General features: G+C 44.6%; 1 protein-coding gene across 1 annotated transcript in view; it reads right to left on the bottom strand.

Annotated features, from left to right (window-relative positions):
- The window catches only part of MAML2 (mastermind like transcriptional coactivator 2), a 305834-nt gene that overhangs the window by 87214 nt on the left and 195560 nt on the right, over window positions 1-23060 (bottom strand). The window contains exon 2 of the mRNA XM_080929861.1: window positions 819-2393. Coding sequence (XP_080785987.1) covers window positions 819-2393 — 1575 coding nt within the window. The remainder of the gene's footprint in view (window positions 1-818; window positions 2394-23060) is intronic.

The raw sequence follows: 23060 nt of genomic DNA, 5'->3' as shown, positions 1-23060 counted from the left end.
CTCAGTATGTGTTTTGTAGGAATAATAAATTTCTTGACCCTGTTTGCCAGGGTAAAATTAAACCTCTATTTAATGTAAAACCAAAGGGCATAAAACAAGTATAGATTTATTTCTGTTAATGGTAATTATTTTGCTATATTCATGGTTATCTCACCAGGCATAGTGTTTTGTGGATGTCACACCTGATTTCCACTCACTGGGGAAGAACTTTGCCATTGCTTGTGTAGTGTTAAAGTGATGGTTTGCTCTGTCTTTAGATGGTGCCTGCAGATGTAGGGCTGACGAAGCGATTGTGAGCTCAGAGTCACGTGAGATCTATGAGGATGGCCGAGGACTAAACACAACAGTTGGTCACGTTGGTGGCTCCTCTCAGCATTACCTCTAGCCTTATTCCAATGTACAGCCATAACCACCATCTTTATATTAGTTCTAACTCAATGCATATTGATCTGATTTTCCGGTTGGATGAATATCAGAATATTCTTCATATCATATGCTTGACCACTGGATATACCACCAAGGCATTATTTTTAAGTATCACTGATTATTACAGAACCCCAAAGCAATGACAATGTGTGTATACACACACACACACACACACACACACACACACACACATATACATATATATGTATATAAACATTAGTGCTTGCTTTAGAGCTTTAGATGTACCAAGAGAATCAAGCTCCTATAAGTCCACCAGAACCACTGGGTTTCAGTATTAATCACGTCTCACTAAAAACATAAAGAGCATTCAAAGCATAATCACCAAAATAATCACCCGTGGGAGCTCTGGGGTGAAGTACCAGATTCCTTACCTGTCTGTGCTGAGTGACTTGATATCCCAGGCCTGCGATGGACTGGCTCTGCATCTTCTGAAGCATGATCTTCTGCTGAAGTGGCAAGGGCGACCTTAGCAAGGGCTGGCTTGAGAGAGCTTGGGCGGGTTGGGATGGTTGCTGCTGCTGCTGTTGCTGCTGCTGTTGCTGCTGCTGTTGCTGTTGCTGCTGTTGCTGTTGCTGCTGTTGCTGCTGCTGTTGTTGTTGCTGCTGTTGCTGCTGCTGTTGTTGTTGCTGTTGTTGCTGCTGCTGCTGTTGCTGCTGCTGCTGTTGTTGCTGCTGTTGCTGCTGCTGCTGGGTGTAGTGTAGGAGAGAAGGCTTGTTCTGGGAAGGCAAAAGAGAAGGCATCTGCTGGTTTGCTTGGTCTGGGTTAAAATGAAACAAAGGTTTGGTGTTGCCATGTCGGGGCTCCAGGGTTGGGTGTGGGTTATTCATAAAACTTCGACTGAGATCCTGAGGCTTTTGCTGCAGTAGCACATCCAGGGGTCCAGTGTGGGCTGAGGGGCTGGCCTTGTATGTGTAATTGGACACAGCTTTGGACTGGTTGCTGCTTCCAGTCACCCCAGGCATGGGCGATCCCTGTGGGCTGAAGGGTTGCTGGCCAAAGGAAGGGCTGGGGATTTTGTCCTGCACAAATGCCCCTGGGGATGGCCCCGCAGAGGACTGCAAGGCTGGCCAGCTGGGAGGTGGCTGCTGCTGCTGCTGCTGCTGCTGCTGCTGCATTCGTGCATGCTGTTGGCGGTTTGCAGCTATTTGCTTGAGCTGTTGAGCATGGGATACTTCTTGCCAGCTTGGCAGGGCCCTGTTTGCTCCTGATGCTTTCTGAAGCTGAGGCTGACTCTGGGGAACTGTGGGGACTGGGGATGAAGTGGAGAGTGCAGAGGTGGCCAAGGAAAATGCAGGGCCAGCTGATGGGGGCCTCAGCTGCGGAGAGCCCGAAGTGCCTTGTGTCAAACCGGGTGAATATTCACTTTTGATGATGATCTTCTCCATGGGCAGGGAGGGTCTTGGTGTGCTCCTCTGGCTCTGCTGACCCAAGTCAATGCCAAATGGGTCATCCTGCTTAATGGTAGCATTGATCATGTTCTCCAGCTCCAGGTCGCTCATGGGAGGCACTGATATGTTGGTCAGTTCATTGAACAGTTCCTGCAGCTCAGGGTCCATCAGTTGCTCCCCAGGGTCATCTCCAAACCTATTGGTAAAAACACTCTCCTGCGTCATTTGGTCATCCATGTGTTTGCTGCAAGAGAGGGTCTCTCCAGGTTCTTTCTTCACCTCCTTTAAGCCCATGTTAAACACACTGTTGCCAGGAGAATGTGCAGGAGGCGGTAGAGCATTAGTCTTCCTCAAGGGTGCCTGATTCATGGGCAAGGGCCCGGGCATCATGTGACTTTGTCCATTGTTTACTGGGAGGGCCCCCTGACCTGTAGAAAGGTTCTCTCCAACTCTGATCCTTTTGATGTCAAGAAATGGGCTGTCAACAAAGCCATTGGGCCTCTTGCTGTTGGCAGGAGACAGGTTGACTATTTGTTTTCTTTTCAAAGAGCCCTGGAGCTGAAAGACAGAAAGGAAATAAAACAGACATGTTTAAGATTCCGATCTAATTATACCTTTAAACAAGAGTGATGTCATACTTAATTTTTAAAAATCATTATAAAGGTGTTATTCATTTTTATTTTATGTGTATGACTGCTTTTTCTGCATATATGTCTGTGTACCACCTAAATGGCTTTCATCAAAGTAGGCCAGAAGAGAGCACCAGATGCCCTGGACTGGAGTCAGGGCTGATTGTGAGTCACAATGAAGGTGCTGACAATTGGATCCAGGTCCCCTGGAGAGTAGCCAGTGTTCTCAACCCCTGCTTCATCCTTTTGGTTTCTAGGCTCAATTTTTAAGCCTTCAATTAAAAAAAAAAAAAAACCTTGATTATTTTTCTGTTGTTTTTGGAGGCAGGATCTTATTTAAACCAGAGTGGTCCCCAACTTCCTACGTACCTAAGGGTACCTTTGGGCTTCTGTTATTCCTGCTTTGTCCTGCTTACTAGCTGAGGTTACAGGTATCTATCACCATGCCTAGTCTATGTGGGGCTGGGGATCTAATCCAGCAGATTAAGCAAACATTCTACCACCCAAGTTACAGCGTCGGTCTTCAATATCAAGTTTATATATTTGTTCCCTCCAGTGAGACTTAGCCTGGAATATAATGGAATACACAGGAGAAAATGAAATTAATTTTGAGGTTACAGCAATTCCCATGATCGATTAATCTCCATGATTGGTTAATAGGGGGAGAATTCTCCTAACATGTAAGGAGTGAATCACATTACCTATGCATGCTTTGTTTTGTTTTTTTTTTAAACTGGAATAAAGAAAAATGTCTCATGTATGTGCACATAAAATGCTAGGGCAGCCACATACTCAAAGTACATACATACTTTGACCAAACTGGGAACACCAACAAGTTTAAGGAAGTACAAAGTTTCTCGCTTCTTTTTATATTCTTTCCTAGGTTTAACTTTACCCTCTTTGGCATTCTCTAAATAAGTTAGAACAGCTCTCAGATGCAAGAAGACCTCTGTCTTCCATAACCCAACTCTGCCTTCAGGCCTGTGACGGGCTTGATGACAGACAATGTTCAGCCTTTCGCCACATTCAGTTGTACCCAGATCCTTATGTCTGAGTGTTCACTCTCCTTGGTCCCCCCAGGCTGGAGGGACAGTACTGTGTGGGCATGAACTTATTAAATGAGACAGTCAAAGCGCAGGTTTTCCTGGAGACCCTGTTCTTCTGTTTCTATCTTAGATGATGCTTTACAGCTGTGAAGCAACACTATGACCTTATAAAAAAACCACTTATTTGGGGCCTTGCTCATAGCTTCAGGGGGTTAGTTCATTATCATCATGGTGGGAAGCAAACAGGCATGGTACTGGAGAGGTAGCTGAGAGCTTTGTATCCTGATCTGAAGGCAGCCAGGAGAGAGAGAGAGAGAGAGAGAGAGAGAGAGAGAGAGAGAGAGAGAGAGAGAGAGAGAGAGAGAGAGAGAGCCAGTATGGGTTTTTGAAACCTTAAAGTTCACTCCTAGTAACACAGGTCCTCCAACAAAGGTCACACCTCCTAATCCTTCCCAAACACTTCCATTAATCAGGGACCAAGCATTCAAACACATGAGCCTATATGAGGTAGCCTTATTCAGACTGACTACACTCATTAAATCTTGTAACAAAACCAAGTTGTTGGAAAACAGTACTGCACAAGGTGCTGGGATCAGGCTGAGCCAAGCTTACACTGTAATGCTGTGACCCGGTAGTTCACCAGGCTTGTCTGAGCCTCCATTCTCCAATCTGAAACCAGTCTCATAGGAAGAAACTAGATTGCTCAAATTTGGCACAATGTTCACAGTGTAACTCTACAACTATAGTTTATAAGAAAGTCTATGGCTTTCTGTTTTGCTCATGTTCTGTGCATGTTTTGTGTATCTCCACAGAACTATACATATCCAGGTCACAATACCAAAGTGCTGCCTTCACTAATTTAGTGAACAGACTGAACTTTGAAAACTCACATCCATGGAACAAGTTTGAATGGCCATGCAGCCGTACCAATAAATGTCTCAAAAGGATAAAGCACTCACCATTGCTCCCTGAACCAATAGCTGCTTCATCTCTACAGCAAGAGCTGTGTCCACCACAGTGTGGTTTCCACAGCTCTACCCACAGACCTAAATTATTTAATGTCTGCTCAAGATAATTGCAAAGTAGCTGAAGTTGAAATGCTTTGTAGAAAGTTTTATTTCTCCTCTACCTTCTTTTCCTTTTGAATCAAGCAAAGGAAATTCCTAACCCAGTATATACTTTATATGCCAGAGATTTAAAACATGAGATATTCCTTGCCCTGCATCTGCCTAACAGCTTGTTAGATATTCATTAGGTATGCAGTTTATAGATAAGGAAACAAGGCTCACAGGAATAACACTTTTTCAGGTCAAACAGCTATTAAGTGTAGGTCTGTTTGGGCCCAAAGCCAACCATTTTCATCCTGTTATGTTTCAGGCAGTCAGGCTCAGACCAGGGTGTGCCTGGCAGGAAGATGGGCAGTGTCAGTGAGCACAAGGCTGCCTTAGGCCTCAGGTAAAACGTGGTAGACTCAGAAAGGGCAGTGCAGAACTGGATGCAAACTGCATTCCCTGCCATCTTGGTTATCAAAACTTGCTCCAGCCATCCCTGTCCATTGCCTGGCTTGTCCATGCACAAGTGGTGTGTGACTATGATGGAGGTGAGGTGCTGGTGGAGCAAGTGTGACTTTATCACAATGTCCGACTCTAGGAGGAAAGCAGCTGGACCCACTCTGGGCCAGAGGACTCTCCATTAAAATTGTAGCCTGTGGGAAGTGAGGTCAGAGCCACTAGGCTGGCTGCATAGTGAATTGTGACAGAACCTGGCAGCTTCAGAGAAGCAGAGCAGAGTGGAGTGAATCTCTCTTTGATACACTACAGCGTTTTTATAGTGACTTCCTGGCTCTTCAAGTTGGTATGGATGAGACTCTTACTAACCACACAGTTTAACCCCATCTCCAGATGTCCAATCAGTTATGAACAGAATTCAGCCAATGGTGGGCCTTCCCCAGCTCCTTCTCTGCTCCCAGAAAAGTGACAGCCAATCTGTTACCCAGTAGAGACCACAGTGTCCCCTGTCTGTTCTAGGCCAGGAAAGAGGCAGGAGCAGACTCAGCCATGTGGCTTGTGATTTACGTCGTGAAGAGCTGCATCTGAAGGAGTCTCTCCCTAAAAGGAACAATGGAATACATTCTTTGCTACGTTTGTCTTTTCACCCTTGATTTATTTTCCACTGCTTTAAAAAAGCAGAGAACAGAAACCTACTAAAAACTTGTTTGGCCAGCTTCTCCAGCCTCCCCTCCAGGCCTGCGCTGACTGTGGGTTACAGCCTGTCCCATACTCGCTCTGTGGCTGCCAGGATTGCAGAAGCAGGCTCAGAAGGAGCAACTGATACACTGGTTCTGGGAATAACAACACTAACAGCCATTTATTCAGGGTCTTAGCGCCAGGCCTTGAACTGAACAAGCTGTTCACCTAGGTAAAGAAATTCCAGAGCCCCGACTCTTAACGAACAGGCTTTACTGCTTTCCCGGCACTGCAGGCTTTCCCTCTTTTCTAGGAGAGAAAGGAGAGCTGAAAGACTGAGTAATATTGTGACTGGGTCACACATGCAGTCAGCAGTGAAGGAGTTCAAGCAAGTGCTTCCGTGGAGGACTCGGAGAAAATACCACCCATATCTAGACATCGAGAGGCCAGACACCTAACGCTGTTTTTCACATTGACTCACTTTGCCACCCGAGCCTAGAGATTTCACTTCTGTGCTCTACAAAGATGATCTTTGGGGTCATTTCCTGCTCAAGCCTAGAGACAGTGAACACCAGGGGAGTGGGGACTGAAGGTAGCTGAGAACCATAGCTGAAGATACCCGAAGATGGGAATAGAAAAGGAGATGTGTGGTTCCATGGATACAGAGAGACGGCATTTAAACCCCATTGAGGGTTAGAGATACTGCTCATAATAGAGTACAGTAGGCTCATTTACACACACACACACACACACACACACACACACCCACTCCAAACCTTACGAGGCATGACACTACTGACAGTTTTGTGGAGAGATTGTGTTGGAAATAGGCTGTATCCCACCTTCTAGAAGTTTCTAATCATAGCCATGTTAGCAAGAGCCATCACATACAAAGATGTAGCAGACACCAGTTGAACTACTGGAACCCTACAATCTAAATGACACTCAAAGCTCTTAAAAGTACTTCTATTGCTGGAGTAAAATTCTTCCTCCAGACACGTGGGTCTGAATTGTGCTATAGAGCCTCTGAAGGGTTTCAGTCAAACACAATGAGCACAGACAGACATCATCCTTAAAGCCTCAGTGTGAAAGAGTTTCTCAGGAAACACAATGTCAATTTGCCAAAAGGAGACTCAGGACCTTAGAAAACGTGAGTTGGAAGGGGATGGGCTTTAGTGAGGGTGTGACTTCAAACAGAGAAGGGTGCAGGTCAGAATAGAGAAGCTGAGAGCTACCTGGTTGTACCTTCCTGTAACTTGGGTGGCCTGGGACAGGAGAAAGGAAGCATGTCTGGAGGCAGAGGTAACAACAGGTCCTAGAAAGCAGTTTATTATATTGACAAGTTGGAGACAAGACTTCCAAGGTGCATCTGCTACTTAGGGCTGATAGACTCAGGACACAGGGTCACCAGAGCCTTAGCATCCACTTAAACGTGTTGGCTCATTTGAATATTGAAGAAAACAATAAACTCTTAGGCTATATGAACGTTTTTGTATGTTATGGTTGTTAGCGTTCATTGTAAAACTGACAGAGTCTAAAATCACCCGGGAGAGGAGCCTCCGGCCATATCGATAAAAGCTTATTTAGATTAGGTTCACTGAGGCCATTCTGAGTGTGGACAGCACCTTTCTGCAGACTAGGGCCCTGGACTGAGTACAAAGGAGAAAGCAAGCCCAGCTCTGGCATCGTCTGCCTATGCCTTGAGACCATGCATGCATGCTCCTCCACTCGTTTTTTCTTTCTCCTTTCCTGGTGTTCCTCATGGCTGAACAGGGCCTTGTGCACGCTGAGCAAGGGCCTCACTACTGAGGGCCAACCCCAGTCCTGAATGCTTTGGGGCTGAGATTCTATTGAAGAGTCTCACGGAATCTTCTCAGCACATAGTAAATTGTGGTTCCGGCATTACGATTACATAGGAACAGCCGGAGGTGGCAGTGCATACTGCTAATACCAGCACTCTGCACGCTTCCCACAATGCTTTCCCGTCTGAAACAGTGAGCCCTGCTATGAAGCAGTGTGACAGCACTGGCCAGCTGGGCCCCAGCGCCTCTATTGCTGACATGCTGTTAGCTGCCTTTTGGCCTTTGCCATGTCTCCTCTACACTGTTCTGAACACAGTGTGCAGAGGCCGCCAAGAGGAAAGAGCAACAGCGTGTCCAGGGCATAGGTAAGAACATCTGGGAGCTCTTTAGGATGGACTCCAGGGAGAGAAAGGTGTCATCATTGGTTAGAGGTTGATGGAGAGATCACCTCATGTCAGTCTTGAAGCTTCATGTTAAGAGAGAAGAGGCAAGAGGCCATTTCACCAGTGAATGGATTTATTATCTGCATAAAGAAAGCTCTAAACCACATCCTGTCCTGTCATTTAAGGCTTAAAGGAGATACTGCAAAGGGCACTTTGAATTTTTCATAAGAAATTCAAAATTGCTATGCTGGTTTGTGAGATGCTGTACTGAGTATACCCTCCGGCTGGTCATCTGAAGGGCTTCTTTGGGGTGTGGCCTTCTGCAAACAAGTCTAATCTGGTTTACATTCCACATGGGAATCCTGACTTTCTTCTGCTAAGATCCAGCAGCCTCTTCAATGTCCCTGCCCCCTTCTCAGTCTTCTCTGAACATCCCTTGCTCTTTGAGACACATGGTCTCTGCTAGGGGAGGCACAAGCCTGCTTAGGCTGGATAGAGTCTATAAGCAGTGGCCTGCCATCCTTGGGGCTGCAGTGTGGTACCAAGAGCACTGTGGGGACTGCGGCCCGTTAGTAAACAGCTGCACTCTACTCTTCCAAAGGCCTTGAAACATAAACTTCCTGGGGGGATTTGAAAGCACCATGGTTGCATAATTCTCTGGTTTCTGTTTCTTCCCCTGCCCCCATCCTTTCCCACAAACTAAATGTACCCTTTGTCTTCTGTACTGCCTTAGAAACAAGGGATGTACCTCACAAAGGTAACAATTCATTTCAGCAGGCCACCGTTCCCCCAAGTAGATTCCTGTCCCTCTCAGTCAGGCATGCATGCAAGATTGAAATCTGAACCTGTAGCTGTCTGGAGGGGTGTGTGTGTGTGTGTGTGTGTGTGTGTGTGTGTGTGTGTGTGTGGCGCACGAGGGTTCGTCCCACCATCTGTGAGCTTTCCTTACAGCCAATTAGAGATGTGGTTGTTGCTAGAAATTAGAGATGATTTGAAAAGAGACTGACCCAAAAGATTACATGTGACTTTTCATTGGTTATTATGTGAAATGTTTGGGATCTTGGAGTAATACATTTGAGCTAATCATAACTCTCAAGGGGGAGAGTAATTCCTCCCTGGTTTACATTTCCTCTTGCAAATGTCACTTCCAAGTTTATCATCAGCAAAATTCTTTACAGAAGGAGAGAAGAGACCGGAGATTTGGGTCCTTTCCCACAGATATTATAAAACTCCCCTTCTTTTTTTTTTTTTTTTTTTTTTTTTTTTTTTTTGTAGAACTATGGGTTTTTTGTGACTTCGTGTTGCTGGATTGATTATGTCCAACCTGATTGCAAGTTCTCTAAGCATGGACCATAGGACCAATGCTTCACTGTGCATGTACCTGCTATGACTGAATTGCTCCCCAAAATAGTCATGAGTTTGTCTCAGTCCCCAGAACACTGACCCTCCTAGGCACTGAGCATGAATTAGCAAGAAGTCTGTCGCTGTGGGGCTTCTCTATGCCCAACCCACATCCCACTAGTTTTCACACCAGTGTGAAGCCCCGAGAACTGGAGCCAAGAGGAAGATGAACATCATCAAAATGGGGCAAAACTGAAGGGGTGGGAACGTGGTGATGGGTAGTCAGACACCCCATGATCCCAAGCTGGGGCGCAAGGCAGAGGCTCGCTGTGCTTGACTCCGTGCCAGGAGGAATGTGTGGGAGCAACAAGGCACAGTTTCTGTGTGAAATTTAGATGCAGACTTTCACTTTCTTAAGAAAAATTGTGGGGTTTGTGTTGGTTGAGGGCTTTGCTGCTGTTAGACCAGATGGGGAAAGTATACTAGATGCGTCTAGAAATTCTGTCCATAACTTTGGTTCTTAAGATTCAAGCTCCAGGATAGGATTTCAGTATATGCATACATATAAACACATATTTATACATATATGTTTCTGTATGTGAAAATATCACGAGGCATACTGTTTTGTATGCTAACTTTAAAATTAATTTTAAGATATCAAAAGTAGATGTCTTTTCTATGTAGTTAAGTACAATGCTAAATAATGTCATTCCAGATCCAGTCCATGCTAATGACCCCCTTAGTTAGCCAACTTGTCCCCATAATCCCTGCAAAAACTTGCAGGAGCCTTTCAGAGCTAGACCCGCTGTGTTAAACACAGAGAAGAGCACACTATTCTATAAAGGCCTGAAGAAAAAAGAATAAAACTGCTTTGTGCATGAAATACTTTATCTGTGACTCACTTTTTGCTCAAAATATATCGGAGTGAATCCAAAGTAAATGCTATATATAAGATGCTGGTTCTACTCCTGAAACTCTATGTGTCCTTCTCAGCAGAGTGCAGCGCTTTGACATCATCAGTGACGTCACTGTTCTCTCCACCTCACCTGGACGGTCCAGCTCTAAGGGTTCTCTGAAAGGCTCCAGCATCCTGCTTTCCCTCATACACTTTGGCTTTGCTGATGATTTTATCACTTTCTGCCTTGTATTGTTCTTGGCAACTGGTTCAGGCACGTGAGTTTTTTTTACTTCAGTCTGACTTCGAAAGTAAACAGGAGACAAGCTTCTCAAGGCTCCGCTAAGCCATCCCAGCTCTAGACCAGGAGAATGCTCACTGACTAACTGGTACTTCATGTCACTGGGCATCCAGTCGGTCTGGGCACTCGGCAGTACATAGCACATCATTGCTTCTCTGCCTAGGCCCATGGGTGAAGCCTGCCTTTGTAAGCCTCACTGGTTGATAGTGCTTCTTGTCCGGGTGTAGAGCTGTTACCTTCTATGGTACAGCTGAAAGGTTTTGGAGAAGAGAAAGCACAGATGCTTCAAGAGGTTGCCACTCTTTTCTGTGCTCGTGGGAATTAGACTTGTTCCAAAATGTAGGTCAGCATCTGCAAATGGATGGGATACCAGTATTGTCTGGTCATTGTTTGGGGCTGAAGTATGGCTATTGATATATTACATGTTTTCAAAACACAGTGTCAAAGCTTCACACCATCCTTCTTCTACTACTTGTAGCTTAGGGGACTTCATTAGGTCTTAAAGGTCCCTCCCTACCCAGTATCTAGCTCTAAGTCACACACACCACACTACCACCCTTCTCAAATGTTCTCTGCTTCCAGAACAGTCAGAGGCTCTGACCTTCTACCTCATGTCTTCTTGACTTGTGTTGTCTGTGTAGCAACAAAAGGTGTGCCCTATTCAGACCAACATGCAACCTTTGCCTTCTCCCCCTTCCTCCGCCCTTCCCCTCCTGCAAGCCCTCATCTTCCTTTGAGGTTTCCTCTGTTCCCTTCTGCCCTCCATCTCTTCCTTTTTAACTGTGAGAACGGACACACTCTTTCACTTCCAGGCTCTCTGCATCCATTTCCTTCCTCTTGGCATTCACTTCCTCCCAGGACTCTGCTCTCTTTTCCTATCATCTCTGAGGGCGGACCCACAGCCGAGGTCTTTCTCATGACTGTCCCATCTAAGAGTGCGACTCTTGTCTGTCCACAATTCCTTATTGATTTTCTTTACAATATTTATAATTTCAAATAACTGTAAGTCTGAATCTCATGTTATAAAATAACCTACAGGGAAAGACTTAGAACAGAGTTTGTTTTGTTTTTTGCTTTTTTTTTTTTTTTTTTTTTTTTTTTTTGACCAATGCATCTTCTCTTTAGTATTAAGCAAAGAAATCTGCCAGGGGGGAATGTTTAAAACAAGTAAAAAAAAAAACTTATAAGAAACTTTGAGATGCTGAATGACATCCTGATGGTAGAAGAAATTTTCTTTTCTCTTGGCTTATGTGCCAGTATTTTCTCATTTTCTTGCATTGAATGTATATTCCCTATAAAGCAGACTGCCTTTACTCTTGTTAAGCACACCACACATTCCTGGATTTAACGTTTTCAATCTAGAACATTCCACTTAACTAGCCCCAGTAGACATAATCATGGTGGACAGTGGGCTCAAGCTGAGTGTTTTATGTACTTCTTTAGCAATGGACAATCAGAACAAGGGCTCCTCCTGCCCTACAGTCATGAATATTTGAAGTGAGTGAGAGACATGGCTGTTCTGGTGCTTTTGAAGAATGGACCCCATAGGCTCATGTATTTGAATGCTTAGTTACCAAGGACTGCTTAGGAGGTGTGACCTTGTTGAAGGAAACGCGTGACTTCTTTGAGGTTTCAAAAGCTCATTCCAGGCACAGGCACCCTCCCTTCTTCCATCCCTCTCTCCCTCCCTCCCTCCCCCCCCCTCCAAGTCAGGATGTAGCTCTCTTCGCTACTTCTCCAGCACTACACCTAACTGCAACCGTGTTCTCTGATGCGATGGTGACAGACTAATCCCCTGAAGCTGTGAGCAAGGCACCGATGAAATGCTTTCTTTTAAAGGAGTTCCCTCGATCATGGTGTGTCTTCAGAGCCAGAGAACAGTGAGTAAGACAGCTGGTCTCCTGTCTGTGTCTAAGACAGTCATCTTTACTGATACACAGGAAGAGACAGAGAAAGCATGGCTTATCTGAAGGATGTAGAATGGAACTGACTCAGATGGCAAGGCAGGAAGAGAGAGTAGACAGGCAGGGAAAGCTCCCAGGTTTCCAATATTTAGAGGGATCCACTGATATCCCTACAACTTACCTTTCCACACTTGGTAACAGAAACACATTATATCTTTCATTCACTGGAGCCTTTTTAAGACAGCTCCTGCTGCTTGCAGAAAGCTACTCCCAATTAAAATAAAGATGAAAACAAACTTATGATTGCATTCCGATTAAAGTTTTCATAGAACAAATAAAAATAAAAAGCCAAGCACATACATTTATTTTCATGTTTCTTTTTAACTTTCCAAGTTATCCCAGCTCTTCCACAGCCTTTATGGAAGAAGAACATTCCTGATCAAGAATGAGACCTGTTCGCCACAGCAGAGACAGAACAGGTTTCCTGTTGTCTCCACATGTGTCTACATGGCTATTCACGGGAGGTCCCAAGATTATGTCTCTACCATTCTCCCCTCAGTGCAAAAGAACAATTTTGAATTGAACTTCTATGGGATCTGTGTTTGGACAACTGAGGTTTGTGATGTGCGAACTAGTTTGGGCACAATCACCTGGATACAGAGGCAAGATGAGGTCTTTAGGACCCCGCAGGGTTGGGCTCATCGTTAACTGGATTATGTGGAATGGTAGACTGCATTTAGAAGGTAGCTTGGCACAGTTCCTGAAAACTGCAAACATCGCCTTTGATGTTTCTTGGCATTGATGCTGTCACCCTCTTGAAACTTTGGTAGAGATGTTTTTCTTATGGCAACTGTTTCCAAGTTCAGTGTAGAGTGTTGTGTTTTCTCCGTTCTAAACTGAGGAACTGTGAACCATAGGGACAGATGCTCACGAGGGCCCTCAGCTCTACATTGTTTCTTTTCACTTCAAAGACACCTCTGAGTGGGAATCGCCTAAATGATTCCGTGAAACATGGAGAAGTTTACAAAGATACTTTATTATAATTGAAACAAACAAACACACAACCCCCCAAAATCTATACTTTAGGCAAGTTAGGCCTATTAGACTAGAAAATGAGACTCATGATCAGATAGAAAAGCCCCTTTTATTGTCCAAAATATGTAAACATTTTCTGGGAAAACACTACTTGTCATGTGTTCATGGGAAGGGTTTCTTGATCATTTAAGTGACATTAAATGACAGCAAATGAAGCATCCGTATAGCCGGCAGTCAAGGTATTTTTGAAATGTTGTCTTATGGAAATACAAATGCCCACACTTTGATGTAACCTTCTCAGTCTGCTAATTACAGGATGGAAGTTGATTTCTGTAACCGACAGAGTCTACTTCTTCATGTGTGGCCAACTTCTTTGAAGAGGAATTACAAAAAAAATTAAAACTGCCTATATTGAAAATAAATCTTTTTAATGAGCAAAAACAAAACCAAATTTTCTGTGTCAAAGCGGTAATCTGGGAGAGTGAGGAGAGTGAGGAGAGTGACGATCAGCAGAACTGCTGGGGTTCTCGAACCCGTCTCCACACAGAACACAGTGCCCGGCTTCTCCATGAGGTGTTCGAACTATCTCCACAGCCTTCATTCTATATCCTTCCTTAAATTAAAACTCTTTTTTTGGTGTGCTGCTGGGTCTGCTTAACATCTCAGGGGCATAGCTTCAACTTGGGAATCTCAGGATCCTCAATAGCCCCTTAGCTGTTTATTGTATTTGACTTTTAGACGTGAGGCAGAAGGTATCTCATCCACCACTACCACACAAGCTCCTTGTGAACTGAGGACTAAGGCCACTGGGAACACATCCTTCCCTGTTACCTTCCGGGTATGGCTTTGTGATTTACAGTGTATCCACTTGCTGCATTTCTTTCTGGAGGATAAAATGCCTCCTGTCTAGATCTCTGCACTGTTGTATTTGTTTCCTTCATCAGACCAGAGTCCTGCTCCCTGATTGATGTGTTTGGTTTGCTAGCATCCAACCCCAGCTCACAACTCTCTCCTGGGCTGGGGAGATGCCCAGTGGAGAAGGAAACTTGCACAAGCGTGAAGACCTGAGTTTAAATCCCCAGCACTCATTAAAAAGACAGCTGCACCTGTGCATACCTGTAAATCCAGTGCTGTAAGGGGTCAAGACAGGATAATTGCTGGGATTTGCTGACTGCCAGATGAGCTAAAAAAATAATCATGAACTCTATCGAGGTCCAGAGGGATGGGGAATCCTGGGAGTGGGGGCAGAGCAGGGCACGGAGCATGCACACCTGATACATGGAATGTAAACACAGCTCTCTCCCTCCTAGTGTGGTGTAGGATCATCATTCTGTTCTGCAGCTGTGCTGGCAATGGTTGACTTTCCTTGAGCATCTAATGATCTTGTACTCACACTTGCTATTGTGTCTTCTTCAGTCCCAAAGATTAAAAGTATCATGTTTGTGTCTTCTAATACACCTGGAGGCAACTTATTGTTCTGGTTCAGAGCTCAAGCTAAAGTATCAGGGACTGGATTCAAGTCTCTGATACTTTAGCTAATAACAGAATATTAGTAAATGTAAGTATGATACCGCGATCCAACAAAGACATGGCTAGTCCCAGCCAAACCTCCAGGAAGAGCAGATGGACTGTGGACTGCAGGCTTGTATGTACACAAGTGGTTAATTATTTGATAAATTACATATTCATAATAAAGTGTTCATAAAAAAATCAGACAGCCAGGATTTAGAGTATTCAGACAGCTAATACCGTGGTGATCCCTAGAGTTTGGCATGCCTAGGAAAGGCCAGGACATTTTCCTCCTTTTCTCTCCAAGAACTCCTATCCAGCTTGTTTATCAGCACCCCCATAACAGTTTCTGTAACAGGTTGGCATATATGTTTGTTGGGTTCTAATGAGCTACTCTAGCAAATTAATTGAACTGTAGCTCAGAGTCAGGTCATCTCAAAACCTAGGACACAGTTTTAGTCTTGTGACTGGCATCTGAAGTGATAGGTACTCTTGTGGGTCTGAGAGCTTAACTTGTAGTGTCTGGTGCCAGCTCCAAGTGGAGATTTTGTTGGTAGCATAGTTATACCCTAAGTCTTGGGTTGGAATCTTGGTGGCTAATGCTCTGGTACTAAGAGACAATTGGACATTGAAGATATAGCAGATGGGGCTTGGTGTGTAATAATTATGGCAATGAGACTTTGTCTCCAGAGGAGACTAATGTAGTTCTCCTGGCTAATCTTAGGAGGAAGTTGTGATAGCAAGAGAAAGCTTGGCCTTTCCTGACTGCTAAGTTCCACTTCACCTCCAAAAGTGAGCTGGGCAAGCTTTATTTTTTTCTACACTATCCAGCCTTTAGTGTTTTGTTACAGCAATAAAAAATAGAGAAATACAGCTGGTGTGTGTGTGGAAAACTCTTCACTATCTGGTGTTCAAAGTGTTCTGTGATTAGGTTGGGGCAAACACTTTGGTTTTTCCTAACTTCAGCATCCAGCTATTGTCTGTATGTGGTCTTTGAGTGTTTTTCAGCGTTCTGAGAATGGAGTGTACAGAGCTAAGGAGAGAGACAAACAGCATGGTAGAGTGGTACTCCACAGAAGGCATGTCTCACCGAATAACCTACGGTGAATTCTCAGTTTTTTACCGTGGTTTTCTCATCTTTAAAATGCACAGATGTGGCTCAGTGATAGAAAGTTGGAGTAGCATGCCTGAGGTTCCAGGGCTGATGTTCAGAATCTCCAAAGAGGAGAAACAACATAGTTATCATAAACAATGCAAAAATACATGAATATATATATATAGTTCTTAAATAGCTCTGACACAAATCTCCCAGTAACACCAAGTAGTATTATGATTATAAGTTCCTTTTGGGAACCTTGAGAAACATATACATTTTATAGATGACAAAATATGATCTTAATAAAAGTTTCAGCAGGCACTGGAGAGATGGTTCAGTCAGCAAAGAGTTCACTCTGTGAGCCTGAGGACTAAATTTAATCCTCAGCAAGCATGTGAAAGAGCTGAAAACACACACACACACACACACACACACATACACACACACACACACATACACACACACACACACACACACACACACACACACAGAGAGAGAGAGAGAGAGAGAGAGAGAGAGAGAGAGAGAGAGAGAGAGAATCAATTAAGCCCAAATCCAGATTCTGGATTAGTGCCTGGATAGAAGTTGGACTCATTCACTGAGGAAAGGAATGAGGAATGCAGGGAGAGGATTGTGTTTCATGACTACAGTGGGTGGCAGCCAGGCAAATGATGGGCTCAAGTTTGGGCATGTTGTGTATGAGATGTTTGTGGGGTGTGGAAGTGGCTGTATCCCTTTGCTGGCTGGATGGTTAGTTGGGAGAGAGCCCTGGGTTTTTGATGAACTGAGTAGACTCACTAAAGGAGTGGCCACTGCTGAGCTGACAAACAGAAGAACAAAGGTGGTGGGGTGAACCCAGGGCCATCAGGACTTGGGGACTGGTGGAGGTCAAATGAGAGAGAGGAGATGAACACCCAAAAGCATCAAGGAGGAAGTGAGAAACCTTTTCCAATAGTGCACTGTCACCTGTGGCAAGGACAAATCCTGCATGACGTGTGTTGGTTTGACAATGATTAGGGGCTTAAGTGAAAAGCTTGACAGGAGAGCACAGCAGCTGGAGGCACTTACAGGGAGGATGCTGCCCAGTCATTCCTTTTTAAAATGGCCTCATCTGGTTTGTGTATTCCTTGGCATTTTGGAGATAAACAGCTAAAATGTTCTAGTAAATGATGCCATTATTCTGCCCGACTCTGTCCCCTGATCGTTTGCTCCCCTTCTCTACCCTGCTCAGCTTCTCTTTTCTAGCACAGTAAGGCATGTGAGATGCTGTAAGCCCTTCTCGGACTCTAAGTGGAAGGCCAGGGACTTGCCTGGATCTGAAGTTGATTGGTGGGATGTCAGCATTAGCAATAGGGACTCGAACATCCATTGGAAGAAGAAGAAACAGGCCAGAGGCCAAGCTATGAGAGACAAGGGCACCAGAGACCTGGGTCCTGAGCTCAGACATTGTTCTGGGTCAGGCTTTATTCCTAAATGAGCACAGGCAGAGAGCCAAGTACTGCCTGGGGAACAAAAGCCCACCACAGCCAGGGACCTTCAGTGACTATTCCTACAGCACATAGCTCTTTCAGAAACCAAGCGATGAGAAAAACCTGTTTCAAATATTATTGTACTCAATCATGAAAACCAAAGATATTATAAAGCACCAGGATTGGGTCCAATCATTTGTTAAATTAAGGTCGTATATGGGAATTTCTCTTGACCTGACAGTATTATGCTACTTGATCTGTGGATACCTATCAAAATGCATTTTCAAACCTATCATTTTCTATATCAAAGACAACATAGTCAAAACTGAAAAAAGCATACAGAAGGATGAAGGAACAATGTGACCCCTGATCCATCTTTGCATCAATTCTGATCACTGTCCATTGTCTGGATCCCCACCTGACTCATAGTAATTCAAGTTCTGGCTTTTTATATTTTTAAACTTTCAATGTCATTTAGTAACATCATTTCCCCCATGAGAGCTAGAGCTACAGGTGCCGTTTTCATCACTACCTTTGGCAATAGAAAGGGAATTGTTTTCTTTCTTTTTTTCCTCCAAATGACCTTTATCCATTCCTCGAAAATTCATCCCTTTAGGACAGGCGCAAATATGGTCACAGGCAGATGCAATTTATCTTTGCATGTGGCTTCTCTGTGTGCATGCGTGTGTGAACGCTCCCCATTTCCATTGTCTGAGTTCTTTTAACTTTGCTCTGATCTCTCTAATCACAGTTTGCAGTTCATTTGAGTCTTCCAGCTGCGGCAGCTGAAAAAGCTGAAGTCCAGGCTCAGAGTTCGGAGTCACAGAGACTGAACTCTGCGGAGGAAATGGCACTTTTCATTGGTGCGCATATAAAAAAGATGTTGAATGTGAGCTTTTTTTTGTTTTTTTTTTTTGTTAACAAGAAGCTGCATGCATGTAACCTCTATGTACTTGTGAACGACACTGCCTCATACGCTGGCCTTCCCCTTCATATGTAAAGAAGACCTTGAATAGAAATAGATGTGTTTGATTTTCACAGGAAAACATTATTATTGCAGTCCAGAGTCCCTGGCTCTCTATGCACAGTAGCCAATGCATGGAAATTGTTTATGCAAATCTTTCAGGAGGCTGAGGTGAGGCTTTAACTTTCCAGCCACATTTACTCTGAGGGAGAAAATCTAATTTCTTACAACTTTTCTAATTCATCCATCATAAGGTTAGGGTTTTTTCATTTTTTTTTCCTTAAAAGTCTTCTATAGCAGCAATGACCCATCACAGAGTTCTGTCACTTGAGTATTTATAAATGTGGCTGCTGAAACCAGCAGGTCTCTCTGCTACATGGAATTCGAAAGGAAAGCATCAGTCTCCGGGTTGGAAAAGATTAGCAAGTTGTGCCAACAAGTGATTTCTAAAACATGGAAAAGCATGCATGAAGCTGTCCTCCTTACATTCCCCCAAAACAACTCAGGAAAAGCGAAGAGAGTTTGCTCAACTCCCAATTCCAGGTCACAGCTCCCCACTGAGGGATGTTAACGCAGGAAGATGACAATCCTGCTGTTCCACACACGATGACCTTCATGGAAGGAATTCACTTCACAGTCAAAGATGGCAAGAACCACAAAGTGCTGCTCGCTCACGGACTTGCTGGTCGGCTTGTGCTAAGCTCTCTTATAGTTCAGGACCACCTGCCTAGGGGTGGTCAGGACAGTCACTACAGACATCCCCAGGCAGTGTGACCTAGGCAATTCCTCAACTGAGGTTTTCCTCTCAGATGATTCTAGGGTATGGCAACTAACCGTACTAACCAGCACGGAAGCCATGCAGGTGTACAGTCCTGAAGCTTACCCTAACCTAAAAGGAACAGTAAAGAGGAAACAAGGCCCTGGTGTTTCTAGATGTGGGCCTGAAGATCAGGCTTCCGCTTAGAACTCAGTTGCAGGGGACACTATGTCGAACAGAGTCTGCCATCTTCAAGAAGTGGCCTTGAACTCTCTGGTCTTTGGCCCTGGAGTCTGTCTACTGCCCTGCTTTGCTGGAAACAGCTGGACCAAAAAGCTGAGTGTGTTACTTGTGTTCCCCTTAATATCAGTAGGAGTATTATTCAGAGACACGACAGCTTATGAGATAAAGATGGTATCTTAGCTTGCCCCCGCCTCGTGCTGTCAAAAAAAATACTTTAAAAAAGCAACTAGAGGAGACAGTACATCATGGTGGGCAAGTAGAAGCTGCAGACTTCAAGCAACTCTTAACATTACAACTACACTCGGGGGGGGGGGGGGAGAGACAGAGAGACAGAGAGACAGAGACAGAGACAGAGAGACAGAGAAAAGCATGATTATGTTTGCCAGGACTGACTGCTCAGGAAATGTTCCCACCCGTAATTAAGATGGGTGTGGCAAAGAAATGCCCCATAAGCAAGCTCAGAGGTCCAGCTACACTGACCCTTACCACTGTCATAGGTTGTGAATGTGATTCAGTGTGATAGCCTAGAACATGAAAGAGGAGGCCGAAACATCCTTCTGGCCTTCTCCTACTTCCTAAGCAGCAGGGAGCTTCTGACCTTCACTTTGCTGCCCTGTCATCACATGCCCCATGTGCCCGTGCTCTCACCAGCCCTTCCTCCTGTAATCTTAGCAGACTGAGAGGATGACCTGCTATCCACTCCCAAAGCTGGTCCAACTCATTGATTTTGGTAACATAACGAGCATCCTGAGTCTAATCGAAAGTGTTCTTTGACCAAAAACAAAAAGAGAGCCAAGGGCAAAAGTGTCAAAGCCAGTGGGTCAGCTGCTCCTGAAAAGGGTGTTGTGTTTCTCTGTGCGTCCGTCAGCTGAGGAAAAGCTCTGTGCTCTGCACTGTAGGCCCATTCTGTGTTTGAGTCATGGAAAATCAGACAGCAGTGCACAAAAATGCAGAATATGTTTGTGCTCTCCTTTTATGAATAGTCTGGGTCTTGCTTGCCTTTCTGCAGTGCAAAATGAAGCATTGGGGTTTCTAGAAAATGAAGGGGCATGTGGGGTGGGGGACAGGCAGCAGAGCACAATGGAAAGTTCCTTAAAAGAACAAAAAGGCATATGCTTCCTCACCTCTCTCCTGACAAGCCAGAGTCTCATGCTCGACGTGTTGTTCAAAGCAAAGCTTACAGGACAAGAATCCCACCACCTGCATCACTGTATTTGATATCTCTAGTTACTTCAAGACAGTTCTTTAAAACAAGCTCCTTGAATACCTAAGCCCATAAGAAGACATGTCAACTTATTAACTATGAGCATCTCATCCTATCATGGAAAACCCCCAATTCTGATGAAATTCTCCCCCTTCAATTGAATTCATTTCAGTCTCCCACCAGCTTTTCTGTCATGGCTTTGCTGCTGAGATTGTTGTTTTACACTGAGCCACTCAGGTACACGGAAGAGCTCTGGTGCTGTTCCTAACATGTCTGTCTCCACCACAGCCCCTCTTGTTGTCTGAGTAAAAAGAATGTGCTTGTCCATGAGTTTGCATTTGAAGTAGTTCCCAAAAGATGAAAACTGGTAGGATACAGTCCAGAGTGTCTGTCTCCTCAGTAGTGCAGGCTTTTCCATATTCGATGGCTCTGTGATGGTCCTGTACTATATAGTTTATAAACTATAGGAGGACTTAAAAACCACCAGAAGCCCATGAAGGTATCTCTGAAAGAAAACACAAAACCCTTCACCCATCCCAGAATGTGGTTGGAAACACATCCTGGGAAAATTAAAAATATAGAAGAATTGATTATGGGCTGAAGAGATGGCTCAACGGTCAAGAACTCTGATGGCTTTTGCAGAGGATCTGGGTTGGGTTCTCACCACTTACACATGGTGGTTCACAACCATCTGTGACTCCAGTTCCAGGAGATGTGACACACTTCTCTGGCTTCCACACACATACATGTAGGAAACCCTTTCATGTATAACATAAACGTCAACAGATTATGTTTTCTTTCCTTCTTTTTTTTTTTTTTTTTTTTTTGGTTTTGGTTTTGGGTTTTGTGATAGGTTCTCTCTATGAAATTCTGGTTGTCCTGGAACTTCCTGTATAGACCAGGCCAGCCCTGGAACTTGCTGTGTAGACCAGGCTGGCCTTGCACTTTCTTAACAAGTCTAAGAAGTCGACAGACCATTTCAAGAGCTGTAATGTTTGAAAACATAGATGAAATAGAGAGCATGCTGATAGGAGATCACTCTTTCTCTGTTCAGACTTTGCTGTGGGGTGAATGACCTTCCAGAAGACTATGCCAGTCTTGGTGAGGACTCAGATGTTTAGCTTCTGTCATCTGGAGTCACTTTCCTCTCATCTCTTCCTCACACTCCTTCTCTTCCCACCCACACCTGACACTCACACCAACCCAGATGCTTTGGCACCCATGAGCCCAGCTCTCAGAGCCCCGGCCTACTTGGCTCATCACCTCACACCCTCAATCCTTCCACTCTGGCTGATTTATATGGTTACCTGTGTTGATGGAAAAACCCTAAGTATTTTAAAATATTTATTCTTTCAAGCTTTGGTCTCACACATATAACACACTTTGATCATTTCTCTTGTCTTCTAACCTCCCAAGCTGCCCATTCTTCCTGACCATGTCTGTGCTGTGTCTACGCCTTTCCATCTGCTTAGTGTGGCCCACCACAGTTCCCCAGGGCTGCCTGAATGAGTGTGGGTGGTTGGATTACTCTGCTGGGCAAGAACATCTCACCAGTGGCTATGCTACTAAAGAGTATGATCTCTGTCCACACAGAAAGCACCAACTGCCTGTATCACCTCAGGCATGAGTGGGACCTTATGGGGAAAGCCCCCAAATATTCTTAGAAATCAAGAAGTAACATCTAGAGTTTTACTAATCAGAAAGGCTCCCGCAATGAAAGGGAATCAAGAATACTGGAGTTTTTACTGTTCCTTTCTGTCTTTACTGAACTGTGCTGGGGGTGAGGAACAGCTAAATGGCAGATATGGGGGTTCCATTTAGTATCCCCTTCAAGATACACAGGTTTAGTTCATCCCAGCTAGCACGACAGGGCCAAAGCACACCAGGACAATACAGAGCCAGTGGGTCTGTAGCAAATGGGAGTGGGGGTGGGGCAGGCAGGCAGGTGAGGTGGCACAAAAGCCACAGCTATCAGGACCCCAAGTGTAGCAGAGGCAGATGTGTGCAGCATCATGGGAAACCCCAGGCCTTCCGTGAGGTTCTTATTGGGGATCCAGAGGCAAGAAGCTAATCAGAGCTAAGATTTTTACTCAGGAGGTTGATAAGGTAGAGGTGGGGACATTTGCTTAACCGCCCACATCCTCCAGATAAGAATGGCTCAAAATTAAACTAGATGGGCAATGCATAGGTCACATGCTACCTTGGTGAAGTCTAACCAGCACAAGCATCCTATAGACACCAGTGTCTCTGTGTTAGACCCTGTCCTTATAGAAAAGAGTTTGTTCCCATAAACTGCAAGGCATACTTATGGCATCTACAGAGTTGCTGGCATCCAATAAGACAGTATGACAATGGTTGACTGTAAGAATGCCTACAAGTGGTTGATTCTTGGGGAAAATGCACAGGGTACTAAGGGGGAAGGGTTAGTTAGGTGGTCAGTAAAGCCTTCCCAGAGGTTGGG

This window comes from Micromys minutus (genome assembly GCF_963924665.1).
Source record: "Micromys minutus genome assembly, chromosome: 16".
NCBI lineage: Eukaryota > Metazoa > Chordata > Mammalia > Rodentia > Muridae > Micromys > Micromys minutus.
The sequence above is the reverse complement of the archived record's forward strand: the minus strand, read 5'-3'. Positions and strand labels throughout refer to the sequence as shown.